Here is a 27,912-nt window from a genome sequence, read left to right as displayed (position 1 = left end):
CTAAAATTGAAACAAGAAAAGAATTAATATGCTAGGTGATTTCTAAGTGACCAAGAGGACCTTTAAAAGGGACAATTCACAAGATACAGAACAAAAGATGACATGGGATGAAAGATTATATAGGTTCAATACTTGCCGGTCCTAGAGTGTTGAAAATTAATGCAGTCAGTCACTTTAGCCAAATGTTTCAAAAGCTCAAATAATAATCACAATAAATTACAGAAAGGGCAAACTGCCTTGGTTCACCATACAAGGTAAGGCAACAGAATGAAACAAAATGCTAGACCAATTGAAGAAAAAGAAAAAGAAAAAAGAAAAGATTATTTAAAAAAAAAAAAAACCAGCAGGCTGCATCCATAAATCAGTCCAATAACATAAATAAACAAAAACCCACAAGCTAAGCATGCAGTAAAGGAGCAAAACTACAATGAAAATCAAAAAACAAACCTAAAACAATTGCAACGGGAAAAATGGATAATGGATGCACCGAGGAGCTAGCAGCACTAGAGAGACCTCCATTGGGAGCATTTGTGGGAGGAAGTCCCACAACTGAGCCAGATGAAGGCACAGTGGAAGACTTTGGAGTGGTTGTTGGTGTACCACCTGACTCGGAAGGTGCAGGTGCTGGAGAAAAGATCAAACCCTTGCTTACTGAAGAAGGTGGGGCTATAAGTGGAGGAAATTGCTGTGGACCTGCATCCATTTTAGTAATCCAATACAATATCAAGTTAATGCTCAATAAATAAATAAATGCATTATGAACCTGTTCATGAAAAATTGAAATGATTTATAGTTATATTTAAACCCCATAACAATCAAAACAGCCCCATCACTACCCCATATTGTTTATGGCTATTTCTTGTGGCACTAAGTTTTCAGGGATGTGTATGCAATCAAGTTCTAGAAGATTGGAGCTAGAGATTTGCAAACAGGACAATGTTAGTATTTTGCATTGCTGCTTGAAGAAGTCACCATATTATTTATGGCTATTTCTTGCGGCAGTAGCTATTCATATAGTTAAGTTTTCAGGGATGTGTATGCAATCAAGTTCTAGAAGGCTGGAATAAGAGATTTGCAAACAGGACAATTTAGTATTTCGCATTACTGCTGAAAGAAGTCATAGCTGAATAATTTTTACTGTCGAAGAACAATGACATCATGGCCAACTTTCTAGCACATGGATTTCTGTCATTTTCGATGGTTTTTTTTTAGAGTTTATAATCATATTAGGAAATTTAAAGAATTGATTGAATAGAATGATTGAAGGGGATTTAATTTGAATAAAGGATCTTTACAAATTAGATGAAAATTTTAGATTACATACTGATTTGATTAGATTTGACCTTTGTTATATTTTTCACTTGATTGTATTACAAATACTGGTGTATTAGTCTACTGCTATGGGAGGTCAAATATCGAATTTTTAATGAAAAACTTGAGAGTTTCTATGCTTTAACTTTAAGCAAATAGACTACTTCAATTTGCAGTGAAAATCTAAGCACTTCAAATGTGAATTCTTCCACTTTTACATGTGCTTTCAAATGCCTAACAGATAAATAAGATTTCATCAAGATTCTGACCAGGGCATCGAGGTTGAAGAGATGTTGACAACCTGCAAAGCAAGCAAAGAAAAAATGGAATTCAATCATTAGAACTCCATAAATTATATTCTGAGAGAATTTGAAGAGATGAACAGCATGCTTACGTAGTGATAATGGTTCCATTGACGTAGCCACCATAACTACAAGAAGTAACATTGCAGCCAGCAGCACTTTGTTGCCATGTAACATTCCCAATCATGAGATTACTGTTTCTGCATTGCATGCTTGAACAAGATACTGCCAATGAAGCTGGCATGCAGTATAAACTGTACAACCACCACAATAGTCGATTATCATAAAATAAAAATAAATAAATAAATAAACATAGAACCAAATGTATCTCAGAGAATATAACTCGAAGACAGTTAATTACTTGCGACTTCCTGTTGCACAACTGCATTGCACACAGTGACTCGCAGTAATAGCATAACTTTCATTTGGCACAATCAGACCAAAATCCCAGGAATATCTTGGAAAATTGGATGCACAAGCTGTAATGCAAGGAAAATACAGAAGAAACACTATTACTCACCAATAAACATACCAATACCATGAATCAACAAAACAAAACAATCCAAAATTAAGAAACACTACTATTTGAATGTTAATTTCTACAAAACAAATATTATGTCTAGTGGGTGTTTTCTTGAACCATAGGAAAGCAAATAAAATTACACGAAATTCCTAAAGGGGTTAATTTCACTTTTATCCCCTAAACTATCACTTTCATCTATTTAGTTCCAAGAATTTTTTTATTTCAATTCAGATAATTCAATTAGACACGCCTGCCCCAATCTATAACCTTGAAAGCCTAACCTAATGGGCAAAATTTATAATTTGAACAACTAATATCATAGAACTAAAAACTCATCCTCTTACACACACTATATTAAACAACTTAGACCTTACAACCAAGCATCTATCTTCTTCCCAATTTCGCTGCCCTCACTAAAGTTGTTCAAAATCTAAAATGACATTTTTATCCATCAACCAACTCCAATTGGACCGCATGAGATGAAATCAGAAACTCTAAAGACTAACAGAACAAACAAATTATATGAAACACAAAAAATGGGAATAATTTAGGGAATACATACACGTGAAATTAGTCCTTCAACAAAAGCAATTGAAAACAATGGCTTTTAACAAATTCTGCTTTCAAACACCAATTTCACAAAGCAAGGCTTCTATAAACAATTCTGCTACTAAAAGCAAATAAATTTTCAGGAGTAGTAAATTACCAGACAATGGTATAGCAAGAATATCACCAGGCTTAATAGCACTACTCCCCAAAGCATTGACAGTCATAAGATCAGTAACCGTAGTCGAATACAACCCCGCAATCCCAGCCAAAGTATCCACAGGTTGCACAACATAAGACATGTAAATTGCAGGCAAAGAATTATCAGTCCCATTGAAACAAGTACAAGGCAAAGGAACAAGAAGAGATTGACCAACATCGAGCGCGGAAGGGTCCGAAATCGAATTGGCTTCCTTAATCTGGTCCGCCGACACGAGGCCGCCGTAAATTGAGTCGGCGATTGTAGAGAGAGTGTCGGAAGGGCGAGTCTTGTAATGGGTGAAGACCGATTTTCGGATACCGTCGACGCAGGAACAGAAAATGGGGATTTTGAGGAAGAGGTCGGAGGGGAGGATGTGGTTTTCGACGTCTGGGTATGAGATGTCGATGGAGTTGGCGGTGAGGAGTGAAATGGGGTCGATTTGGAAGAGAGAGGAGACTTCGGAGACTTTGAGGTCGGTGTAGAGGGTGTAGCCGAGGAGGGCGTTGCAGGTGTCGGAGTTGGAACAGGGTTCGATTGTTGATTTTGAGAGTACATTGGATAGAAGAGAGATGAACAATAATAGGGTGGTGAAGAAGGGGAGTGTGATGGGTCTTTGATTCGGCATCTAGGAAGTGTATCAGAGAGAGAGAGAGAATTTTAGAGAGAGAAAGATGGTTTTTTTAGAGAGTTTGAGAGAGTGTCAAGTGGAGTGGGTGATACAGAAAAATCAAATGGGTTTTTGTTTTTGTTTTTATTTTTAATTTCTGGAATTGAACTGGGTTTCAATGGTTTAATGTTGGTAATCTAGATGCTCCTTCCACACAGAAGAGGGAGAGAGAATGTGTTAAAAGAAAGATGGGCCTTTTAGAGAGACAGAGAAAGGAAGAGTGTGGGTTTTAGAGAGAGGAAGATGGCATTTTTAGAGAGAGAAAGAGAGGATGGTTGGGTTGAGCTAACAGGGGAGAAGAGAGATCAGAAAGAGAATGGAGCTATTGGGAAAGGAGACAGTGCATAGCATAGCAGAGAGAGAGAGAGAGAGAGAGAGAGAGGAAGAGTGTGGGATTTAGAGAGAGGAGGAGGATGGTTGGGCTAACAGGGGAAAAAGAAAGTGAGAACAGAGAGGGAATGGAGCCATTGGGAAGGAGACAGTGCAGAGCAGAGAGAGAGAGAGGAGCTGAGCTGTGTCCGTGTGTGTGTGTGTGTGTGTGTGTGTGTGTGTGTGAGAGAGTGTGAGTGTGTCATCAGACAATAGTCAGATTTCTCGGTCTCGGACACACACTTTTGCTTTTTTGACTAATTTATCCTCTTCAGTTTCAGACTTATGTAGTGGAAAAACTAATTTAAACGACGACGTTTGAACCAAAACACGCTTCATCAGATTGTTGATCTGTTTGTCGAAGAATCCGGGGTAGTTTGGTAATTTAAAACTTGCAACATCGATGCTGAGCATATTTTGGTGTAACCCACACCCACACAAATATTTCAAATGATTTCCTTTTTCAGCTGGATTTGGGAGTTAAGTAAGGCTGCGTTTGGCCTGATTGCATGGCCTAATTTAACTATGGGCTGTGATTGACACCTCTCAATCATCAACCCCCACCACCCTCACGTAGCGGGTGATAATTGAAAAAAAAAAATAAAAAATAAAAAAATTAATCAATCATGAAAGAGAAGGGGTCAAAAGGGTGGAGGAAAGAGGGTCTTGAATATTTTTCTTTAACTATACAAGATAAAATTAACTATTTCAGTTAAATAGAATAAGATGTCACATTTAATCTGTAATTTTTTTATTTTTTTCTTTCATAAAAATTAAAAAAAACAAAATAACTTATCTTAAACGAGACTTTTTAACCCTAAATTAATATAGTTAAAAAACTAAAAAATCAACCACCACTCAAACGAAGGCTTAAAAAAAAAACTATGACAGCGCTCGGTTTGCTATTTAAATTAATTTTTAAATTAAAAAATCTAAAAATATGTTTAGTTTAAAAAAAATTAATTTTTTTTCTTTTTTTTGTTACATATCAATTATTATTATTTTTTTCCTCTCTTCTCTTCATTCTCTTAAATTCTACACGTTAACCAACTAATTTTCTCTTACACAATTTATTCAATTAAAAAAAATGCAAATCATTTTAAAATTATTTTCAAAATATATAAGCAAACAAGATTCAAATTTTGCAAACTCTTTTTAAAAATTATCTTTCAAAATTAATTTTCAAAAACTAAATCAAACAGGGCCTATGCTTCTCTACAATCTTCCATTAGACTGGAGAGGTGTTATTGAGTCTTGTGGACCTACTTTTAACCTTCGTTTCAATAATTCAAACTGTTTACATTTAAAATTTATTTAGTATATCATTTTTATAAAAAATTAAGTCGATTGAATAATGACAACTATGTGTTTAGATCAGTTTGTATTAAAAAAAAAAAATAGACGGTGAAAAAATAAATAGTTCGTTCAAAATTGTTCTGAACACGTGATTTTTATTATCCGATCAACTTGATTTTTTACAGCGATGATATACTTAACAAATCTTAAAATGTGAACGGTTTAAATTATCAAAATAAAATTAAAAAATGTGACCACTAAGTCAGACTGAATGGTCCAATCAAACTGTAGACGGTCCAATCTCCTAAAAAAAATTAGTAATGTTAATTTATTTGTTACCTTTTTTAAATAACTTTTTTTTAGAGTGATTAAAATAAAATTAGTCTCTGTTTGGGAAGTGAGTTGGCTTTTTGGCTTTTTGACTTTTTTGACTATTTTAGCCTAGGCTAAAAAGCTTAGTTTGGGAAGGGCTTTTTGGCTTTTTGGATTTTTTAACTTTTTTTGTGAGAGAAGAGTGTAGTGATTATGGATTAGATGTGATGTTTTGTTTTTTGTAGCTAAAATAGTCTATTTTGTCTTTTGTGGCTAAAATAGCCAAAAAAGCCTACTTTAGTTCTTCCCAAACGGACCCTATAAACATATTATTAAAAATTAAAACTAATGATATATAATTATTAATTTAATTTAAAATTCAAAGTTTTCTTTCTTTCAAAATTTAAAATAAAAATATGCTAATATAGATGTTTTATAATATTTAATGAAAAATGATATACAAGTCCACTTTTTACACCCAATTCTACACCCATTTTTTACATTCAATGATGTGTAAATTATATGATTGATTGATAATTAGAGAATATATGAAAAAGATCGTTACTTTTAATATCCTATCGAGTAATGCTAGAGATCCCAAATATTTTAAAATAGTTCGATTCTCTAAAGTTTTTCTTTCCTAATTGATTATCATAATACTATACTTAAAAATTAAATCTAATTTTTTTTTTTTTTTATCTTGAATCACTTATTACTAATTTTAAAAACATCATCTTTCTACGCAATAACAAAGATCTGAATTCAACTCTTCATTATTCAGATTTTTTCGAGTCAGTGCAAGGGAGAATTGTTGATCTCTTGTTCTTGAAATCGAAATTAGGTTGGCCTTTTTTAAGAATCCAAACTTAAACTCTGCCTCCGTTTGGCAAGAGAAGTGTGGGTTATTTTAGCCATTGCAGGACAAAAAAGACTAAATTAGCTAAATGAAGACAAAAGCTTGTCAGTGCTTGGCAACAACCCATGCTTTGATAAATTTACCAAACTACCCCCACATGGGTGTCGCCTCACCACACACAAAGTAAAAAAAACAAAACTTTTTTTCCAAAAAAAACCTTTTCCCAAAAAGAAAAAAAAATTAAAAACAGAAATTAGCAGCTGCCTTGTAATTTAAAAAGAAATAAAACACATGAAAAAATCATTTTTGAAAAATAAAAACAAATTAATGTATATAAATAAAAATAAAAATGACAAAAACGTAAATTAAAAAAAAAAGAACCACAAAAATACGTCTCATCCAACAAAAAAAATAATTTAAAAATAAATAAAACACATGAAAAACATTTTTAAAAAATAAAAACAAATTAATGTATACAAATAAAAATAAAAATGACAAAAACGTAAATTAAAAAAAAAAGAACCACAAAAATACGTCTCATCCAAAAAAAAAATTAAAAATAGAAATTAGCATTTGCCACGTAATTTAAAAATAAATAAAACACATGAAAAAATATTTTTGAAAAATAAAAACAAATTAATGTATACAAATACAAAAATAAAAATGACAAAAACATTAATTAAAAAAAAATTTCAATTTAATACTCCTCATCCAAAAAAAAAAAAAAAGTACAATGACACTGAGGTGGAGGAAGGAGCCAGCTAGGAGTGGAAAAGGTATTACCAGGGGCAGTTCAGTCATTTAACATGTGGACACCTCACCAAAAAGTCAAAAAAGTAAAAAAGTCCTTCCCAAACCAGGCTTTTTAGCCTCAGGCTAAAATAGTCAAAAAATTCAAAAAGTCAACCCACTTCTTTGTCTGGCATTGGTTAATATAGTCAATTTTTTTGTATTGAAACTTTTTTAGATTGGTTTTTTTAGCCTTGTTTGGTTTGAATTTTTTTACTTTTGTGCGAAAAAAAAATGTAATAATTATAGGTTAGATGTGATATTTTTGTCTTACTAATTTGTTTAGTCTATTTTGTCATTTTGTGCTTTTTTAGTCCCAAAATAATAACCAAACAGGGCTTTGGCATAGTATTTTGAGGTTATTTTAGTCATAAAAAGATAAAATAGGCTAAAAAATTAATAAAATAAAATATTACATTCAAACCATAATCATTTCATCTTTTCTTCTATAAAAGTCAAAAAAATCAAAAAAACATATCCTAAATGAGACTTTTTAATTCCAAGTTAAAATAGTCAAAAAATTAAAAAGTTAAAAAGTCAACTCACATTCTAAACGAAGGTTTAATTCTTAGGTTCTAGAAATGAAAATATTTTTTTATACAATAACCCATTTATATTGCATGAATCAAATACAAAATTAGTAAGTTAAGATTGAATAATTATCAACATAAACTTCAAAGTGACACTGAAGATGTTTGAAGGTCTTTGCAATAGATAAATTTGTTGTTATTTGAGTACACATAAGATATAAGATGCACAAAAATAAAATAATATGCCATCGAATGAATTTTATCAATTTTTGTGATATTTATAAAAATCACATTTACATATGTTAAAAAAAAATTTCGCATCATATGTTATCAATTGTATGAATTTAATGAATTGTAATTATTAATGCAGAGTTTTTTTTATTCATACAATAAAGGAGTCATAATTATTTTTTTGAATATCAGTGAGGTCTTTTAGGTTGAAAACTTGAGAGATTTAATGTATGCATATTCAAAACATTATACAAGGCAAGATATACACGAATGAAAAAGACATCTAACCGAATTTGAAATTATTACTCATGTAGAAAAAAAGTTTTTTTTTTTTTAACCCCCCACCCCTACAACCCTTTCCTCTCGCAGCCTCCCGCCTGCAGTGGGAATAAACTCTTCTCTACACTTCATCTTTTTTCAATTTAGATCCATACCGATAATTTAAATCATTTATTTTATAAATTTTGCAATAGAAGTCATCTACGCAAAAAATAAAAGTTTTATCAAAAGCCTTATAGGTTGTGTTTGGTTAAACTTTTAAAGTGTGATTCCATCATTTGGTTTTAGTATGGGTGTTTATTCATAGTTTTAAAAAATTGATTCCACACCCACTTTTCAAAACACGTATACTCTGTCATTCTCCCCGAATGTTCGGCCGATTGACCAGAATAGTATTTTTTTTTTGACACCTGTTATTTTTATATTTTAAATAAAAAATATTTTGAGAATTTTTTTAAATTTTGTTTAAAAGTTTTGAATAGAATTTTGAATTGTGTGTTTTGTTATGAGTTGTAAATTTTTGAATCAAATATCCTATAACACATCACTCAATTCAAACTCAATTTAAAACTTTTTTCAAAACTCTTAACCAAACAAAATTTTCACACTCAAATCATAATTTCAAAACTCACAAACTCAAAATACAATTCTATTATCAAATTATAATTCTAAAACTTTACCAAACGCAATCATAAATTTTAAAAGAAATCGCATTTTGTTTTATTAAATGAACGACAAATATAATTGTAAACTTCAATCATTCATTTTATAAAATTAAATATTTTTTGTTCTTGAATTTATAATTATTCGATGAAATTTATTTTTTGTATGAATGACCTTTATTACAAAAATAGACGATTTGAATCATTGATACGGATTCAAATCAGGACCTATAAGAGGGGCATGGAGACATGGAGAGATGAAAATATAGAGGAAAGTTCATACCCCTCCAGCCACCCTTCCTGCCACCACCAACGACCCCCCCTCTTTTTCTCTTCTCCCTCCCAAGACTCATCTCACATTGCAACCCCGCCCTACACTCCCCAGCCCCTCCTCCTGCTCATCCCTCCTCACAAAGCCTACCCCTACACTCGTAGTTGTTCAATACACACAGCAAGAGACAGACAGAGATAAAGGGAGAAAAGCAGAGAGAGCAACAAAGAGAGGAAGAGGGAAAGGGAGATCAACAGTGAGAGAGGGAGAGAGAGAGAGAGAGAGAACATTAGAAAGAGGGAGAGAGATTAAGATTGACACCAAAAAAAAAAAAAAAAAAAAAAAAAGAAAGAAAGAAAGAAAGAAAGAGAGTGGTGCACAAGAAAGAGAGAATGGGGCCTATCAAAGGTGGCGGGGAATGATGCTGGCAGGAGTTTTCAGTAGGACAGGGAGGGTGGGGTGGGTGGGGTTGCAAGTCAAAAACTTGTCCAGTGCAAAATCTTCACAATTACACCACACATTTCTACCTGCACCAAACAAAGTTAAATTCCATCCTCACCGTTGCTCCCCAGCCCCTCCCTACCCCAGAACCCCCTTCTCACTAGCCACCCCAACCCACCAAACCCACTCGCGATCCCCACCCAATATCCCGTAGTTGCATGCTGTGTGTGTTGGTGCAAGAAAAAACTAGGTCTACGCAAATTTTTTTTTTCAGAATAAAATGAAAGTTCAACCTGCATTGATCACTGTCTTGGCTACTTATAAACTTAGCATCCAACAACCCTAGTGTGCACCAGCAATAATCTCGCAGGCAAACAATTATGCAACCATCAAACTTGACTCCTATTTAAAATATTATATAAAAAAATAACTAAAAAATGAGATATATATATATATATATAGAGAGAGAGAGAGAGAGAATATTATAATTTTTTGATTGATCTAATAGAAGTTCACATAGCAAAGAGGTGGAATGTTTCTTATATGTTTGTCCTACAACCCATCTCTCGAATTGCAAGGGAACCCCATGTATAATAAATATGACTACTGAATCAAATCTTATCATCTAACTTATCGTTTACAAGAGGAATCAGCTCCTTCAGGTTCCGGGGAGTCCGGGGCGTACGAGGAGTTCCTGGTGCCTGTTGGGATAGCTTGTGCCTCACATACCCATAAAACGTGCATCCCAAAAGTGTCACTGCACATCCAAATGCATTCAAAGCCGAGATTGGGTTTCTGAATATCAACCATGAACATGTAACTGCAACTGCAACCTGTGTAGTGTGCAAGAAACATGAAAACAAGAGTTCTTAAATGGGATGACAATGAAACGGATGTAGACAACACATGTTTTTCAACAGATTATACACTTCCAAAAATAGTGCACAAATTTGAGCAAACAAGAAGTGTTTGATATTAAAGATGAAGCATACAAGTTCAAGCAAGGTTCTGAAAAGCGGTTGCGGTCACCGTAACGGTGGTGGTAGCGTGGTTGTGGTTATGTAGTGTAAAGGTCGTAACGTAACGGTTGCAGTAACCGGAACTATGAATTTTTTTATTTTTCGCACAATTTGACAAAAACTTACCGATACGCATATTTTTTTCCATGATCATATTTATTGGGTTTTAAAATAAATATTGATCAATTTTTATAAATTTTTAAGTATGATCTAATATATTTCATATTTTAAAATCATTATAAACTGAGTTTTTTACATTTTATTTTAATAATTAATGACTTTATATTATACAAAAAATTAATCACTAACTATTATATATAAGATAAACAATGATAAAAGTAAGAGAATAAATAAGAGCTTAAATATATATATCTATATATTTTTTAATCAAGCCAAATAGATAATGACCACACTTATTATTATTATTTTCAAACAATATATAGATAGACACAGAAACAAAACGATTGAGTGATAGCAACTGAATAGAATAGCATAAGTCTTACAGCTTCAACAAATTAATAGCATGTTCTTCATCTTCCCTCTTCTCTCTCTCTATCTTTTGCTCCTCCATCATCCCTCTTCATCTTCCCTCTTCTCTCATTTTTAGCTTTTTTTTTGTGTGTTTTTTCGAAAGAAGAAATTTGGAACCGTTATATAACGGTGTGTAACAGGCCGTTAGGACACCGTTACGACCACTATGGCAGCCGCTACGGCCGACACACCTGTGAATCTCAATCACATTGCAAAAGCGGCCGTAACGGGTGGCGGTAACCACCACAACCGTTACATAACGGTTGCGTTCGCTTTTAAAACCTTGAGTTCAAGCATTCATACAATCGTCGTTTATTACCAGTACCAGAGGAACTGATTGCAAAATTCGGGGCGATCATGAGTTGTTAAAGAAAGATAGGATTACACGTGATGACAACTGAATATATGCTTACAACATAAAATTTTAAGCACTGACACGGGCACACAAAAGTTCAGAAAAAATGCAGGATATGACATAGTGGGGACATGGGCAAAACATATATTTTTATTAATTTATTATGTCATATTTTTGTATCTTATATATTTATTCTATGTCAAATATTTTATTCTCATCAAGTTCTGTATGCTACTCAGTGGAGAAGGAGAATTTTAAAAATCGGACACCGCGTGTCCCCAATGTGTCTGATTCATCCATTGTGTCTGACACATGTCTGGAGAGTGTTCCTGTTGGACACCAGTAAATAACCTCCAGAGAGGTGTCCATACTTCCTAGCTTACAAGACAAGAAATTAGGAGAATATATAGGATCACTTTAAGACAATGATGGTGATGATGGTGATACAAACAGCAATTCATATTTGAAGGGATCCAACTCACCTTGAGATTTCCAGCAACATTAAACGTGACAGCAGTTGTAGAATGAATCACATAAAAGATTGAGAAATTCAGGCAGAAAGCCAACACTCCAGAGCCAAAAATAATAATGAGGGGTGAAAGAAGAGACGTGTGTGTTTGAAACCATAACATAATCCCAGCTCCTTCAAGCAATAGTGCTGGCACTGCCAAGATCATAGTCGCATAAGGTGCCATGTAGTACACTGTGTTTATGCTAAAGAGCACATAAAAAAATAAACAAGAGATCAGCACTAACCATAGAATAATGGATTGGATGAGCAAAAAATGAAATGTTTTATGGTAATTAAAATTTCAGTACCCCCCTTTACTAAGTTGAATAAGAAAAAATGTAATCAAACAGCAGCAAAGAAAGACATGATTGTCTTCAAGATGTATTTATCAAAAAAAAAATGATTGTCTTCAAGATGTGCCTAAAGTGCTAAGTTCATACAGAATAAGTGCTTTACTGGCGAGTGTTGAAGCAGTAAACTAAAAAGTCAAACTTTCAAATTCTCGTCGTCAGAAAGATTGCCAAAACAAACGGAAATTTGGAATCACCATGCTCAGACTGAATTAGAAGTTGCAAATATCAAACGTATCTTTCTAGTCCCACGGCTACTCAGCAATCAGATGTAGTATTAAATCCAGATTGCCTCCAAAATATTTGTCTACTTATAGGTAGATATGTATTGAAGTAATTATTGCGGGTGTAGTCACATAAGAAGACTCTGGAAGAAAATGACAGTTTAATCCTGTGACATCTGGAATTAGATTAACTGCTGTATGTTTTTTAGTTATCATATTAGCCTTACAAATTCAGACAATCAAATAAAGCATCAGTCCAGAACCATTGCAAAATGTCTATGATATTAATTCATTGCCTTTTTTCAATGGACTTTTATGCCCCATCACCCAATGTTGACATTTGTTAACTTGTGATGCTATGTATCCAAGGTTTTAAAAAGCGGCCGCAACCGTTACGTAACGCCGTTACATAACGGTTTTGGTGGTTACCGCCACCCGTTACGGCCGCTTTTGCAGTGTGATTGAGATTCACAGGTGTGTTGGCCGTAGCGGCCGCTATAGCGGTCGTAACGGTGCCGTAACGGCCTGTTACGTACCGTTACGTAACGGTTCCGAACTGCTTCTTTAAAAAAAAACATAAAAAAAAAAACTGAAAATAGGGAAAAGGTGATAGAGAGAGAGAAGAGGGAAGATGAATAATATGTTATTGAATTGTTGAAGCTGTAAGACCTATGATATTCTATTCAGCTACTATCAGTCAACCATTTTGTTTGTTTGTATGTATCTATCTATATATTATTTGAAAATCATAATAATAATGTGATCATTATCGATTTGGCTTGATTAAAATATATATATATATATATTTAGACTCTTATTTATTCTCTTTTGTCTTGGTTTATCTTATATATAATAATTAGTGATTGATTTTTTTATAAAATATCTAGAAAACATAACACCTATAATTATATATTAATAGATATTTTACACATGTCAATTTTTATTAGTTTATTTTATTTTTATTTACAGGTTATCTAAAAAGAGAATGAATATTCAACTGATCCAAACCCCCCCAAAAAAAATTCTTTATAATTTATTTTTTAATTTTTATATGATTATATTAGCATGTCTAATTTATTTTTTAAAAACTATTCAAGTTAAAATTTGCATATGCTTCTACAAGTATAATAATTAAAAAATAAATTTATACATCTAACTCCAATAATTTTTTTTTTACCACACGTGTAATATGGATTTATGACATATAAAGTCATTAATTAGTAAAATAAAATGTAAAAAACTCAGTTTATAATGATTTAAAAATATGAAATATATTGAATCATACTTAAAAATTTATAAAAATTGATCAATATTTATTTTAAAACCCAATAAATATGATTATGGAAAAAAAATATGCGTATCGGTAAGTTTTTTTCAAATTGTGCGAAAAATAAAAAAATTCACGGTTCCGGTTACCGCAACCGTTACGCTACGGCCTTTACACCCCGCAACCGCAACCGCGGCACCGCCACCGTTACAGCAACCGCAACCGCTTTTCAAAACCTTGTATGTATCAGACTATCTTATACACATACACGATAAACAGTGGATTGACTGCAATGCATGTCTGCATAATATGGCAGTACGAATAACTCTCTCTCCACTCCACATTGGCAATTACTTGTTTTTTTATTTTAATTTTTATGTTATTTGATAGTTAAAGATGCATAAGTATTCTAACTCTTCATATTACCAACAACACAAGGAGTGCCACATTGATGTGAATATTGCTTCATCACATTTTACTCTTATCAACTTCAGTAATGCTTCACCATTCACTTTCTGGAAGGAGATTCAGAATACAACCACTCACCAAAATAAATTCCTAACTTTTGAAGAATTATAATAATCAACTATCAAATTGCTAGCTTCCTGGATATCAATTATCAAACTTCATCTTTAACTGTTAACAGGTATCACGCTTTCCAATGTCAACACAATCATGGTTGCATTCCAAAGTGGAATTGGACTAGGCCTGGTTACATAACTTCAATACAAGCATCAAGCTTTCCAATCTAACCCAGCTATTGCAAATGGCATTACAAAAATTCTTTATACAACTTGCCTGAACCAACAGTACAAAAGGCACATTGGTAACTAGCGATAGCAACGGAGCAGAGGGATAAATAAAACGCGGCAGGCAGAGCAAAACCCGTCCCCACACTTTCTCATCGTGGCAGGGTGGGGGATGCGGGGCTGGAGCATGGCGGGGGAAAATGTACCATGTACCATTTTTTTTTTTTTTGGATTGGCAAAAGTCAATTGTTAGTTGTTAAATTAACACCTAAGGGAGTTAGCCTCCCCACCCTTGCAAAGCACTAAGTGCTTGCCACCTAATTCAACTCTCTCCTTGGGGAGATTTGAACCCATGACCTCCTCCTTAGGACTAAGTCCTTAGGAGAGTCATGGTGGCCAACTAGTCTAGGCCTAGTTGGTAAAAAAGTACCATGTATCATGTGTACACTTATATGTGAACCTTTCAATTTAAAGAGTAGTGGGTGGTATTGTCAAAACTACTTGGATGCTTCTGTATTTTTTCATGTATATATTCAACGAATTGTTTTGTATAACAAGGAAAACAAACAAATAGTTCTAACAAAAGCATTATTTTTTTTAATTCTATATTGTTTATCATTTATACCGAAGATATGTATAGACACCCCATTTTGACCGCCCTCAAGACTGGGGCGCTTCAATCTGAATATTTGATGATGAAAGTAACATTATACAAATTGTTCAAATCTTCAACAAAAGAATTCGATTTCGAGCTTCAAACCCAAGCCTTCCACCACATTTGGATCAAAACCCTTTTTAGCCTGATCACTCAGTGAACAGTAGGGCCAAAATAGTTGGCTGGCCTACCAATTTATGAACAGGCCGTAAATTGGCCGGCTGGCTATGTTTACCGAGAGCAAATATTTTGACAGCTGTAGCTGTCTCTTTACAGATATTTCCGACGTGAGAAGTCTTTTGTCTATAAATACAAGACGTCATGGTTTGGGGTTAGAAAATTTTGCCAAGAGCCATAACTGTTAGAATAATATATGATTATTTGAGTTATTATTTTGTAATTATTTTATACCTTAGGGCTTCCTTGTAATTATTAATCTCCATTAATATAAATGGGGGATGATATCCTAATCATACCCTAATCTTTATATTCTCTAAATTTATCATAGTATCAGTGCCAAACCCTAAAACCTAAATCCATACACCACACAGGCACCGTACCTTTCAAGCCCCGTCGCTTACAACCGAAGGCTTCTTGGCCCAGACGCTAGCTGCTGAACCTACCAAAGAATAGCCCTGCCCCATTTGATCACTGTCGCATGTGCCCATACACTTGTTGGTCCTGCCGACAGACCTTTTGGTCTGAGACGACCAGTGAGGCAGGGTCGTTTTGCCTTGCCGACTGCAACTGGAAGTCTGCCGACAGGACCGAGGCATTCTCTGGCTTCCTTGAACTTTAACTGTTGTCGTGGTCTTTGTGAGTGTCGTCTCTCTTGGCTAAGTCGTATTCCTATTTGTTTGACTCCTACTTTTGTCATTGGGTGTGTGATGAGGTAGTGACCTTTGTTTGACCTCTATTTGCATTTTTTTTTTTTTTTTTTTTTGGCTTTTTTATAAAAAAAAAAAGAGTAAAGTTGATTAGTGTTTAATTCTTTAATATTCTTAGTGGTCATCGTGCTTACTATTCCTCCACTATCTTTCAGGTTTGTGATTAGCACTAATTTTGTTGAGAGTTAGGTAGTATAGTATCCATGGAAGATTCCACTTGTGTGTCGACACCTAAGAGTGAGAGTTCTATTATACCTACTACTATGACTGATAACCCCAACCCTAATATTAAAATCAACACCTCTCCATTCAATGGTCAGAACTATCTAGTATGGTCGTAGAGTTTGACTATGTTTTTGAAGAGCAGAGGGAAAATGAGATATGTTGATGGCGGGATACAGGCACCTAGCACCACGGACCAGAGTTATGATCAATGGGAGATCACCAACTCCCTAATTATGGGTTGGTTGAGACATTCTATGGTCCCAGAGATTGGAGAGGACTATCTATCTATGGACACTGCATAGAAAATTTGGGAGGCAGTGGCTACTACTTATTCCTGCAAAGGGAATTTCTCACAGGCATTTGAGTCGCGCCGCTCTATTGAGAGCTCTGTTCAGGGGGAGCAGATTGTTCTTCAGTACTTCACCTTCCTCACCAACGGCTGGAAATGCCTTGATCACCTGCAGGACTATAAGCCTATTTGCACTGCTGATTCAGTCGGGTACAGGAAGTTTATTGCACAGGAAAGGGTCTTCAAGTTTTTGGCCGGTCTTAATGTGGAATATGATCCGGTTTGGAGTTGGATTCTGGGTATGGACACTTTTCCTTCACTTCAGGAGGCATTCGCCTATGTACAATATGAGAAGAGTCGACGGTCTGCTATGATGTCCCCTGTCTCTACTGACCGCTCCGCATTACTGTCTACCTCTAGAGATGGCCTCAGCTTGACTCTCATCCCTCTGTCTACCGCCAAGGAGTCTATATTCTGTGATTGCTGTCGCAAGCTACGGCATACTCATGAGACGTGTTGGAAGCTTCATGGGCCTCCATTTGGGGGTCGTGGTGATTGGTCTGGTTCTAGAGGAGGTCGGTCAAGCCAGTCTAGAGGACGTGGCTCTCATTTACGGGCTCATCGATCTAGTGCAGTTGATACGCTTGAATCTACTTACGCTTCCGTTGGCTAGCCTTTTGATGGTCTCTCTGGCATGACTACTATTGAGCTTGAGGATGTTCTGCGTCACTTGTTGGACCGCCGGTTTTCTACTGCTCTCAATACATCTTTCTCGTCGTTTGCCCGCTCAAGTAACTTAGCATCTTCTCCTTGCGTTTTCCTGTCTCATAAGTCTTCGCCCTGGATTATTGATTCAGAAGATTATTGATTCAGGTGCCTCAGATCATATGCCTGGCTCTTCTGACCTTTTCTCTGCCTATAAGCCCTCTTCAGGTCAAGACAAAGTCAGGATTGTAGATAGTACTGATTCTTCCATTTCTGAAAAAAGTTTAGTCCATGTCACTCTTACCATACCTGTATCTTCTGTTCTCCATGTTCCCAATTTTTCTATTAGCCTATTATTCTTGAGTCGTATTACACAGGATTTGAATTATAGTGTGACGTTTTTTTCCTAATCATTGCCTGTTTCAGGGCCTTGTTACGAGGAGGACGATTGGCATTGGTAGTGGTAGTGTAGAAAATGGTCTCTACTTCTTAGATCAACCAGACAAGCTTGCTCATTCTTCCACCACAAGTCCTACTACCCAAGATGATTTATGGCTATGGCATCGACGTCTTGGGTATCCTTTTTTTTTTTTTTATTTAAGCATTTATTTCCATCTGGTTTTGCAACCAATAATGTGTCTTGAGTTTCTTTGTGAGTCTTGTTAACTTGGAACACAACATAGAGCTTCTTTTGCTCCCAGTTTAAATAAAAGTTTAGTTCCTTTTTCATTAATACATTCTGATGTCTGGGGTCCATCTTGTGTTCTGTCTATGAAAGGTCATCGATGGTTTTTTTACTTTTATTGATGATTTTTCTTGTACTACTTAGGTGTATCTCATGCAAGACAAGAGTGAGGTTATCTCTGTGTTCCGCAATTTTTCATAAGATGATTTGTACTCAATTTGGGGCCACTGTCAAAATCTTTCGTTTTGACAATGAGGAGGAATATATAGACTCTAGGTTAGGGCAATATTTTTCTGCTCATGGTATTATTCATCAGACCTCTTGCACCAATACCCCTCAACAAAATGGGGTGGCAGAACGCAAGAATCATCATCTTCTTGACATGGCTCAATGCATGTGTTTTTCTACGAGTATGCCTCGGTCCTACTGGGGCGATGTTGTTCTCACCGTTGCCCATCTTATTGATCGTCTTCCTACTCAGGTCTTACAAAAACAAGCTCCCCTTCAAGTCCTTCTAGGTTCCAAGTCCTTGTTTTCTATTCCTCCCAAAATATTTGGTTGTGTCTATTTTCTCCACAATTACTTTCCTACTTGTGGTAAATTGGACCCTCGCTCCCTTAAATGTGTTTTCCTTGGATATTCTCCTACTCAAAAGGGATATAAGTGTTACCATCCTCATTCTCGTAAATGGTTTGTGTCTATGGATGTCACATTGTCTCAATCCTATTTCTTATCCTCTCCGGTGTCACTGTCCTCCCTTCAGGAAGAGTCTTGGTGTGAAGTGATTCCTATGATGGAACCAGTTGTTCTTGCACCACCACCTCCTACTAAGACTGTAGAACCCAATGTCACCAAGGATAGGGAAGGGCAAGTTTATGTCAGGGACAAAAACAGACAAAAAGTTAACTAGATACAAGAGACCACTTCTGCTCCTCCACTGTTATCTCCTGCTTATGATGAGAGTGCAGGTAACTTTGAATCTCTTGAGTCCATTGATCTTGATGTTCCCATTGCCTAGAGAAAGGGTGTGAGGTCTTGTATTCAACATCCTATCTCAAATTTTGTGTCCTACTCTCATTTGTCGTCCTTATATAAAGCGTTTGTGTCTAATATTTCCTCTGTTAGCATTCCTAACCATTTTCAGGATGCTCTTGTTACCTCTGAGTGGAAACTTGCCATGATTGAGGAAATAAAAACACTTAGGAAGAATGGTACTTGAGAATTGACTGAGTTACCAAAGGACAAACGACCTGTGAGATGCAAATTGGTGTATACTGTGAAACACAAAGCGGACGGTTCTATTGAGCGTTACAAGGCTAGACTTGTGACAAAAGAGTTCACTCAAACGTATAGCGTTGATTATCAAGAAACCTTTGCACCCGTGGCTAAGATGAATTCAATCAGAGTGTTTCTCTATTTAGCAGCTAATCTAGATTGGCTACTTCATCAATTTGATGTAAAAAATGCCTTTCTCCATGGTGACCTCGAAGAAGAGGTACGTACATATGGACATTCCTCCTGGTTTTGAGAATCATCAGATAAAAGGCAAAGTATGTAAACTTCGAAAGTCATTATACAGTCTCAAGCAGTCTCCGAGAGCTTGATTTGAGAGATTCACTCAGGTTATGCTTAAATATGGCTACAAACAGAGTCAGGTAGATCACACCTTGTTTATGAAACATTCCTCACTTGCTAAGACTACAACACTCATTGTTTATGTAGATGACAATGACATAGTTCTTACAGGTGATGATAGTGAGAAAATTTCTTTGTTGAATAAATATTTAGCCAGTTAGTTTGAAATCAAAGACTTAGGAAGCTTGAAATATTTTTTGGGAATTGAAGTTGCTTGCTCCAAGGATGGGATATTTATCTCACAAAGAAAGTATGTGCTTGATCTGTTGAAGGAAACTGGAATGCTTCGCTGCAAGGCTTGTGAGACACTCCACTAGAACCTACTCAGAGACTGGGGGTTGATGAAGGAGCAGCAGCTATTGACAGGGGGAGCTATCAGCGATTAGTGAGTAAACTCATTTACCTATCCCACTCTCGTCTTGATATTGCTATTGATGTTGCTGTCAGTGTGGTTAGCCAATTTATGCATGCTCCTCATCAAATTCACTTCGAGGCTATCATGAGAATTTTGAGGTACTTGAAGTCCGCTTTTGGTAAGGGTCTTTATCTTTCAAGGTATGATCATCTTCGTATGGAAGCTTATACAGATGCTGACTAAGCCGGATTAGTGACTAATAGGAGATCGACTTCAGGATATTACACTTTTGTTGGAGGCAACCTAGTTTCTTAGATGAGTAAGAAACAAAATGTGATTACCAGGTCAAATGCAGAAGCTGAGTTTAGAATTTTGGCACAAGGGGTTTGTGAGCTCTTATGGATCAAGTTATTATTGAGTGATCTAGGTATTGATCAGACGGACTCTATGCGGTTATACTGTGATAATAAGGCCGCTATCAACATCGCTCACAATCCGGTTCAACATAACAGGACAGAACATATTGAGGTTGATCACCACTTCATTGAGGAGAAACTCACTAGTGGCACAATATGTACTTTCTTTGTGCAGTCTGGTGAACAACTTGCTGACATCTTTACCAAGGGAGTTAGGAGTAAACCATTTCATGACATCTTAGGCAAGCTGGACGTGAGAGATATCTTCGCACCAGCTTGAGGGAGAGTGTTAGAATAATATATGATTATTTGGGTTATTATTTTGTAATTATTTTATGCCTTTGGGCTTCCTTGTAATTATTAATCTTCATTAATATAAATAGGGGATGATATTCTAATCATACCCTAATCTTTGTATTCTCTAAATTTATCAATAACTTGTCCAACATACTTCCCTCTTCTCTTGCAACATACATACACTATACATACACCTTCTCAGCTTAGACTTGACGCTTTTGTTGAGGTTCTTGAAGATAATTTTAGCTCCTTAAGAGTGCTCAACTTGTGGTTTTTGAACTAGGAAGCTCTTCCTATCTTTCAAGGGGTAATCTTTGAGCTCTTTCACCATCTTTTCTCTCCCTCTTTTCCTTGTGTTTACTTGCTATTTTCAGAGTGTTTTAAGGACTATAATATGTGATTTAAAGTCACAAAAAAAAAAAAGAGGGGTTAACCACCCTTCTTTAGGCTTGTTGGTTGGTTGAAACCCCTTCGTTTTATTCCATTTTTGCTCACTTTTTCCACCTCTAAAACTTGTTTTTCAGCACTGCTTTTGTGTTGTTTCAATGCTTTTTAATGTGTTAAATTATGCTTTGAATATTATACTTGTGTTGTTGTAAGTCCTCATGGATTTGGTGTATAGACCATAGCTTTCAATATATTTGAGTTGATAGTCTTTTCTTTCATTTTTTATAACTTTCATGTACATATCCACACCATTGTAACCATTCACATTTTCATTAGCACTCAGCAATCTCCCTCATTTCCTTATTTCTTTTGATCAAGAGTTGTATCAAACAAAAGATTGCCACTCAAGGCATAAGAAAGAGACCTTTCATGTTAAATGGTTTAATTTCTTCGGAGGTTCATTACTAGGGCATTACATCTCGCTTATGCTAAGCACAATCTCTTGTTTGATACCTCCCTTTATCGCCGGTACATTTATTTCTAAGGGTCTAATTTTCTAATTAGACCCTTGAAAATCATAAAAAAAAGAGTCATTATAGCTCATTATCGAGTTTGGATTTGGAGTCATTATCACTCATTTCGAGTTTGACTTCGAATTCATTATCACTTATAAATGGGTTTGATTCTTCCCCCGTAGAAAAGGGATTAAAAGCTCATTTCTCGGATCAAGTCATGCTTGCTATTCTTTATTGCTTTGGAATTACTAGACGTAATCATCACCTTTGGACAAAAAAGAAGAAAAGATAAGAAAATGAAAAGGTAAAGTAAAAAGGCTAATAAAATTGGAGTAAAAAGGGGTAAAAAGATAATAAAATTTGGTTAGGTTCGGTCAGACATTATACTGAACCTATTGTGTCTTGAGTCATCACATACTACTTCAGCGATGTTCAATGATTCATGATGCAAGTCCACTCCTTCCCTTAAGGTAACTCCATGATAGGGAGGGGGTATTGTCTATCTTTTGTTTCATTTATTGAGCTCTTGTCCTATCGTTTCTAAGATCATCACGCAACAAATTTGCGATGATTGATGATTTGAGAACCGAGTCTACTCCCTTAATCATCTTCATGATAGGGAAGGACAGAAAGGATAAACATTTCCAGAAAACACTTTGTCTTGCTCTATTTTAGCTGAGTGTTCTTCAGAAGCAATGACCAGCCGGCCATCATTCTGTACGGCTGACCACTCTCTTAGGCCGGCCGGCCACCAATTTTTGTACAGGCAGTGACATTTTTACAATAGAATAGAGCAGATCTTGAGGTCAAAACAGAACAATTTTCTGACTGTGAATAGAGTAGGTTCTGGCAGCAAACAGAGAGGTTTCCAGAGGGTGTTATCGGTAGTGCGCATGTGGTTCCTCGCCTCTCGTTCGAATCCAATAGATTAGGAGCTTGAATATTCATATATGTAATTAATTAGTTGCTTTGCTTTCATTCGAATTTGTAATAGTTAATTAATTAGTTTAGTTCATTCAAATGTATTGTAATAAATAGTTAAGTAGGACATTCATTCGGACCTTATTATGCGAGGGCAAACTTGTAATATTTGTATATCTTCCAACCCCCATTTCTTTCTCCCTTTTATTTATATGCTTACCGTGGTTGCATATTGTATCATATTTTTGTTTCATACCATTACCATGTTTTGCATCCATTTCTTGCAAGCATTAAGTTCGGTTCATCATTCTCGAATACCATTGTCATTCCCTACTTACTTGAATACGTGCGTTACCGCATTAGTAGTTGCATTTTCATATGTGTTGCATTAGTCACTTTGTATATTAGGAGCATGCATTTTTCTAACTATTTTCTTTTTCTTTAGCTTGCCTCAGTTAAGTACTAGGTAAGCATTTTTTGATTTAGCCTATTATATGTGTGTTTGTGTTGCCATATCAAGCATACTATCATGAGGCTACGTGCTTATTTGAAATACCTCTTTGAATGCCTGTGAATGAAGGCTATTTCGTTTAAGTTGGTACGACTTTGATAAATGTACATACGAGCTTGCTTTTTAAGTAGCACGTATTCAAAACTCTTTTCAAACAAACATAAAATCAAAACATTCCAAAGTGGGTGACGTGGTCTATATTTGTGTGTGCCTCACATAGTAAAGTTAGCATTAACAATTAGAACAAGAGCATATAATGTACATAAAAATCACATCATGAGTAGTAGAAGCCGTCTTTGATCAAGTGAGTGGAGTACTCAATTAATGACCTTCCTTTCTCATACCTAAGTTCCCAAGCCAAAACACTTTGGTTATGACGGACAAGTGGCCTTTAGCACGAGCCACGGGTTTTTAAAATTTTTCAAAAATATTTAGGTGGCGACTCTGAAATCTGACAATGCAGTCCATTTTTGACATCTCTGATGATAAGTGGATTTTCTAAAGATTTGTTAGATTTGGACTCTCATTTATTTTTCTGTTTCACATTGTCCTTGTGAAACCAGATTCAAAACCACAGGAGTCTGAACTGTAGGGCTATCGTACCCAAGGAGACTAAGCCCCTCTAAGGAACACGAAAAACCAACTATAGTATGAAATGATATGCATGTATAAATTCTAAAATTATAGACCACTAGCATGTGTGCTTCCTCCCTCCACCCCAATCTTTCTATTCTTTCACCACATTATAAGTCAAGTAACTCCAATATTGCTCCACCATGCACTTTCCCACAATAGATTCTGCACATTACTTGCAATGGAAAGAACTCACTTCAGACTTCTCTTTCATTCTTTCATTTCACTAGGTCAATTCAAACAAACTAATATCCATAAAGTTACTGAAAAAATTCAAGTTATCCTTCTCCATAATGTCCTCTTGACCACTTAAAGTTTCTTTCGACTACTCCAAGTCATTTTATCTACCAATTCCATCACTCTAACTATTGATATTCCCATATAAAAAATTTCACACAAATCCTACCCTCTTGGAATAGCTTTTACTAAGACCAACACTCTAATCTCACTCTAGTCATACTTTACTTTGTCAAAAAAGCCTAGATACAAATTTTTATAATCAAACCACCCACTCAACTTGTTGATTGAATAAATCACAAACAAAGGCACCTTGGTCACGCAAAATATTCCCATATAAGATGAATGATTGCTACTTCTAAATACCATTCAATTTTAGGGGGAAAAATAATAAGAAGAGTACCAATGACACTTAGCCTATGTTTAGTTAGGGGATTTGGAGAGGGATTTAGAAAGGGAAAGGCAAAAGATTTGTGAAACAAAGTAAAATGTAAATATATTTTATTCACATTTTACTTACTTTTTTCTTTTCCCTTTTCAAATCCCTTCCCAGATCCCCCCAACCAAACACGGTATTAGGCTAGAGCATTCAATAACCAATTTAAGCATATCGTAGGACCAAAAACCTAGAAATCAATGTCATTTTTTTTCTTGCAACAAGTAGAGAAAACAAAGCAGCTCAGCTGATCATAAGCTTCCACAAATATTATGCCCTTCAATGTCAAGTTGAAAATCTTTAATAATCAGGAGAATCACTTTCCCTTTATTTATTTTATGCGTTCATTTAACACTTATTTATTGAGAGAGAGAGAGAGAGAAGAAAGTACCTGTCAAACTTGTAGCCATGCAGCAGAGACTCAGCAAGGATAGTCTTCGTAGAAGTAGCAAGACAACCGAATAAGGCAGCACAAAATCCAAACATATTGAAGCTAAGCTCAGTAATAGAAGTCAGAAGAATTCCTCCTACAATGGGCACCAGTGAAGCCCATATTCGCGAATCAAAGTGTTTCCTCCAAACTAGCCACTGCAAAATAACTGTTTCACATGCATTCAAATCAGGCATAGTTACAACACAATAACATATGAAGAAAGAAAATATTTAAGTGATTTATCTGAACTTAACCTGTTGTTGCAGGGGTAAACGACTTTATGGTTTGCATAAAAGAAACAGGAATGTAACGCAAGCTTACATTCCCCAATACTATGTTAATACAAAAAACAAAAGACATGGGAAAGATCCTCCTCCATCGATCTTCAGGTTCAACCGTTATGAGTGGCTTAAGCTTTAGCACCTTGATTACCAGGTAGGCACCAATAGCTGAACATATGAAGTGTATACATGATACTGACAAAGGAAACTTGAAATCCAGTTTCTGTGGAAAAGAGGTGGAGAGAGAGAGAGTTTTAGCCACCATAAGTTGTAACAAATATCACACAATTATACATTACAAAGAGAATCCAATTCCAATGCTCCATATCTCCAAAATATACAATTATAAATTAAAATAACAAGTACAGTCTTGCAGAGCTAAATTGTTGCCATAGTTAACAGGCACAGCAAATTGTTGCCAGAAAGAATTTGTTTGAAACTTTGAAATATATGTAACTTCACCCCATCTAGCATCAATCAAAACTACTTCTTGTACATTACCACAAACTAAAATTAAGGCGCATGGCTCGTACTCATATATTTACGCATAAAAAGGGTACAAGGCGCACTTAAGGAGCATTCCCCTCGTATGCTTATGCGCTAACCTTTGTGGCGTATAACCTAAAAATCAAAGTTTTGATGCATTCTGCCTTAGTTTAATCTCGAGGCAAGTCTTGGTAAAGCCTGTTAAAATTTTGGGTTGAACAACAAAAGGGACATAAAATAAAATGAAATATTGGACCCCAAAACATATTGAATTCAACTAACCTCCCTTTCAATTCATCAAAACTAGACCTCCTCAGTCCTTTACCATGTCATCACACCTTTCACAAGGAACTGCTCTCTCCCTCCCTCTCTCTCTCTCTCACATGCTACTGATTCTCTATTTGTCACGACACTTACAGCCACATTGATTTTAGTATAACTCATGGAACTTAACTTGAGCATCTCTCGACAAAGGTTAGCAGGCATATGTCCAGTACAAAATCTTACGATCTGTTAAAACAAAAACAACTGCGAATGGGACGACTCTCAATCTTTCCACCAAAACATCCACGAGCAGATTCGAAAGGGGCTATGGTTCTCAATTAGAAATTATGTTGAAAAAGGAAAGTGATACAGACACATCATGAGCCAGCCAGCTCAATATGTGTGTTTGTTTCCCTAGAAAGACTAATTGGCATTTCTTTCGTATAAGATCCCATCATTGGATGTGCACTACACTACAGTTCAAAAAGATGTAAATTTATTGAATTCAATCACTACCCACATGGGCATTAGAATTCCAGTAAAGCAGGAAAAGAGGAAAAACACAAAAATGACCATTTTCTGACACATCACTCGTGATCCATCACAAGCACAATCAAAATTCTCGTCTTTTTACACGTAGAAACAAAAACACAACAAAAAAAAAAAATCCGAAATCAGCAACAAACAATTAGCAAACATGAAGATCGAAGATAAAAAAACAAAATGGAAGAAATATCGGGAGAGATGGAGCTGGGAAGACCTGAAAGATCCATTTGTTCATGATGATTACGGTAACGTTGAAGCCCCACCATTGAAGAATGGCGAGAATGGATCGAATCACGCTCCACTGACACAAAATACTCTCCTCCATCATCTATTCTCTCAAGCTTCTCCACAAACCCTACCCAGATCAGGTAATTTGAAACCCAACACCCACCTAAAAGATCCACAACAACCCACTTCAAATTCTAGAGAGAGAAGCTGAAGGAGCAACAATGGGCGGCTACAGAGAGAGAAAGAAGACCTATTTGAGGGAGGGCGTTACGGTGGAGGGGGCAGGGGTTGCCTCTTCTTCCATGTGGTGTTGAAGATAGTACATATATATATGTATATGTATTGCGAATTGTGTGCGAGTCTCTCTCTTCTCTTTCTCTCTCTCACTTTCTCTTTCTCTCTCTTCTTTTTTTTTTTTTTTTTTTTCTTCTTGGGCCCCGTTTGGCAAAATGATTGAATTAAATTAGCTCAGAAAAAATAAATTGAAAAAATAATAAAATAAAATATTATATTTCAATTATAATTATTTTATTTTTTCTCATAAAATTAATAAAAAAAATTAAAAAATTATTTAGAATGACCTAAATAAATATACTTTTTATCTTTTTATAAAAAAATATACAAAAAATTAAAAAAATAATATAATAAAAAAAATTATTTTAAAATTACTAAACTTGGCCTAAAAATTCATTTCAAATACTCCCTCCGTCCCAAAATAATGGTCTCTTTTGGGGAATTTAACTTTTTTTGATAGTACAATTATTGTACTTTTAAAAAGTTGGTTTTCCAAAATTACCCTTTGATAATACACTTTTTTGAGAATATCAATGTCATAATTGTACTTTTTATATTATTTATGAATTTAAAAGAAGGGCCAAATGGGAAATTTATATTATTTTTGTACTTGATTTTTGAAGAGGGACTAATATTTTGGGACAATGAAAAATGGAATAAGAGACTAATATTATGGGACGGAGAGAGTAAATTTTTTTTAACCGAACGAAAGGTTTGTTTCTCTCTCTCTCTTGAAATCTAAAAACGTCTCACACTCCCACCTTCTTCACGCCATGAGAACGCTTTATTAATCTCTCACTGTGTGGGTCCCACTTGTTAATTTTGATCATCAGAGAAGTCCTTCCTCCTAGGTTGGGGTCACGTGGTCAACAAATCACAGCCATTCAATGCATATACTTTTATCTTCTTGTGTTTTTTTCAAGACTAGTCAACCACAATACTATTGAATAGTCTCTGTAACAGTTTCTTTTTCTTTTTCTGGGAAGTTATAAAAACAA

General features: G+C 35.2%; 2 protein-coding genes across 2 annotated transcripts; both read right to left on the bottom strand.

Moving 5' to 3' along the window:
• Positions 1 to 173: 173 nt before the first annotated feature.
• On the bottom strand, positions 174 to 4,179 carry LOC114289599 (lysM domain-containing GPI-anchored protein 1). Its single transcript, XM_028233343.2, has 5 exons — positions 2,843 to 4,179; positions 1,975 to 2,092; positions 1,706 to 1,867; positions 1,581 to 1,612; positions 174 to 693 (listed from the first exon to the last, which is right to left on the bottom strand). The coding sequence occupies exons 1-5, from the start codon at positions 3,507 to 3,509 to the stop codon at positions 398 to 400; spliced, it is 1,275 nt and encodes a 424-aa protein (XP_028089144.1). The 5' UTR covers positions 3,510 to 4,179; the 3' UTR covers positions 174 to 397.
• Positions 4,180 to 10,058: 5,879 nt separating this feature from the next.
• LOC114289600 (UDP-galactose transporter 1) lies at positions 10,059 to 27,066 on the bottom strand. The gene is made up of 5 exons (XM_028233344.2): positions 26,607 to 27,066; positions 25,070 to 25,319; positions 24,774 to 24,981; positions 11,975 to 12,206; positions 10,059 to 10,420 (listed from the first exon to the last, which is right to left on the bottom strand). Exons 1-5 carry the CDS (start codon positions 26,718 to 26,720, stop codon positions 10,199 to 10,201), a joined length of 1,026 nt encoding a protein of 341 aa, XP_028089145.1. The 5' UTR covers positions 26,721 to 27,066; the 3' UTR covers positions 10,059 to 10,198.
• Between the last annotated feature and the right edge of the window lie 846 nt (positions 27,067 to 27,912).

This window comes from Camellia sinensis, chromosome 6 (genome assembly GCF_055761805.1).
Source record: "Camellia sinensis isolate YWXY chromosome 6, ASM5576180v1, whole genome shotgun sequence".
Lineage (NCBI taxonomy): Eukaryota > Viridiplantae > Streptophyta > Magnoliopsida > Ericales > Theaceae > Camellia > Camellia sinensis.
This window is presented reverse-complemented; position numbering and strand designations above follow the sequence as displayed.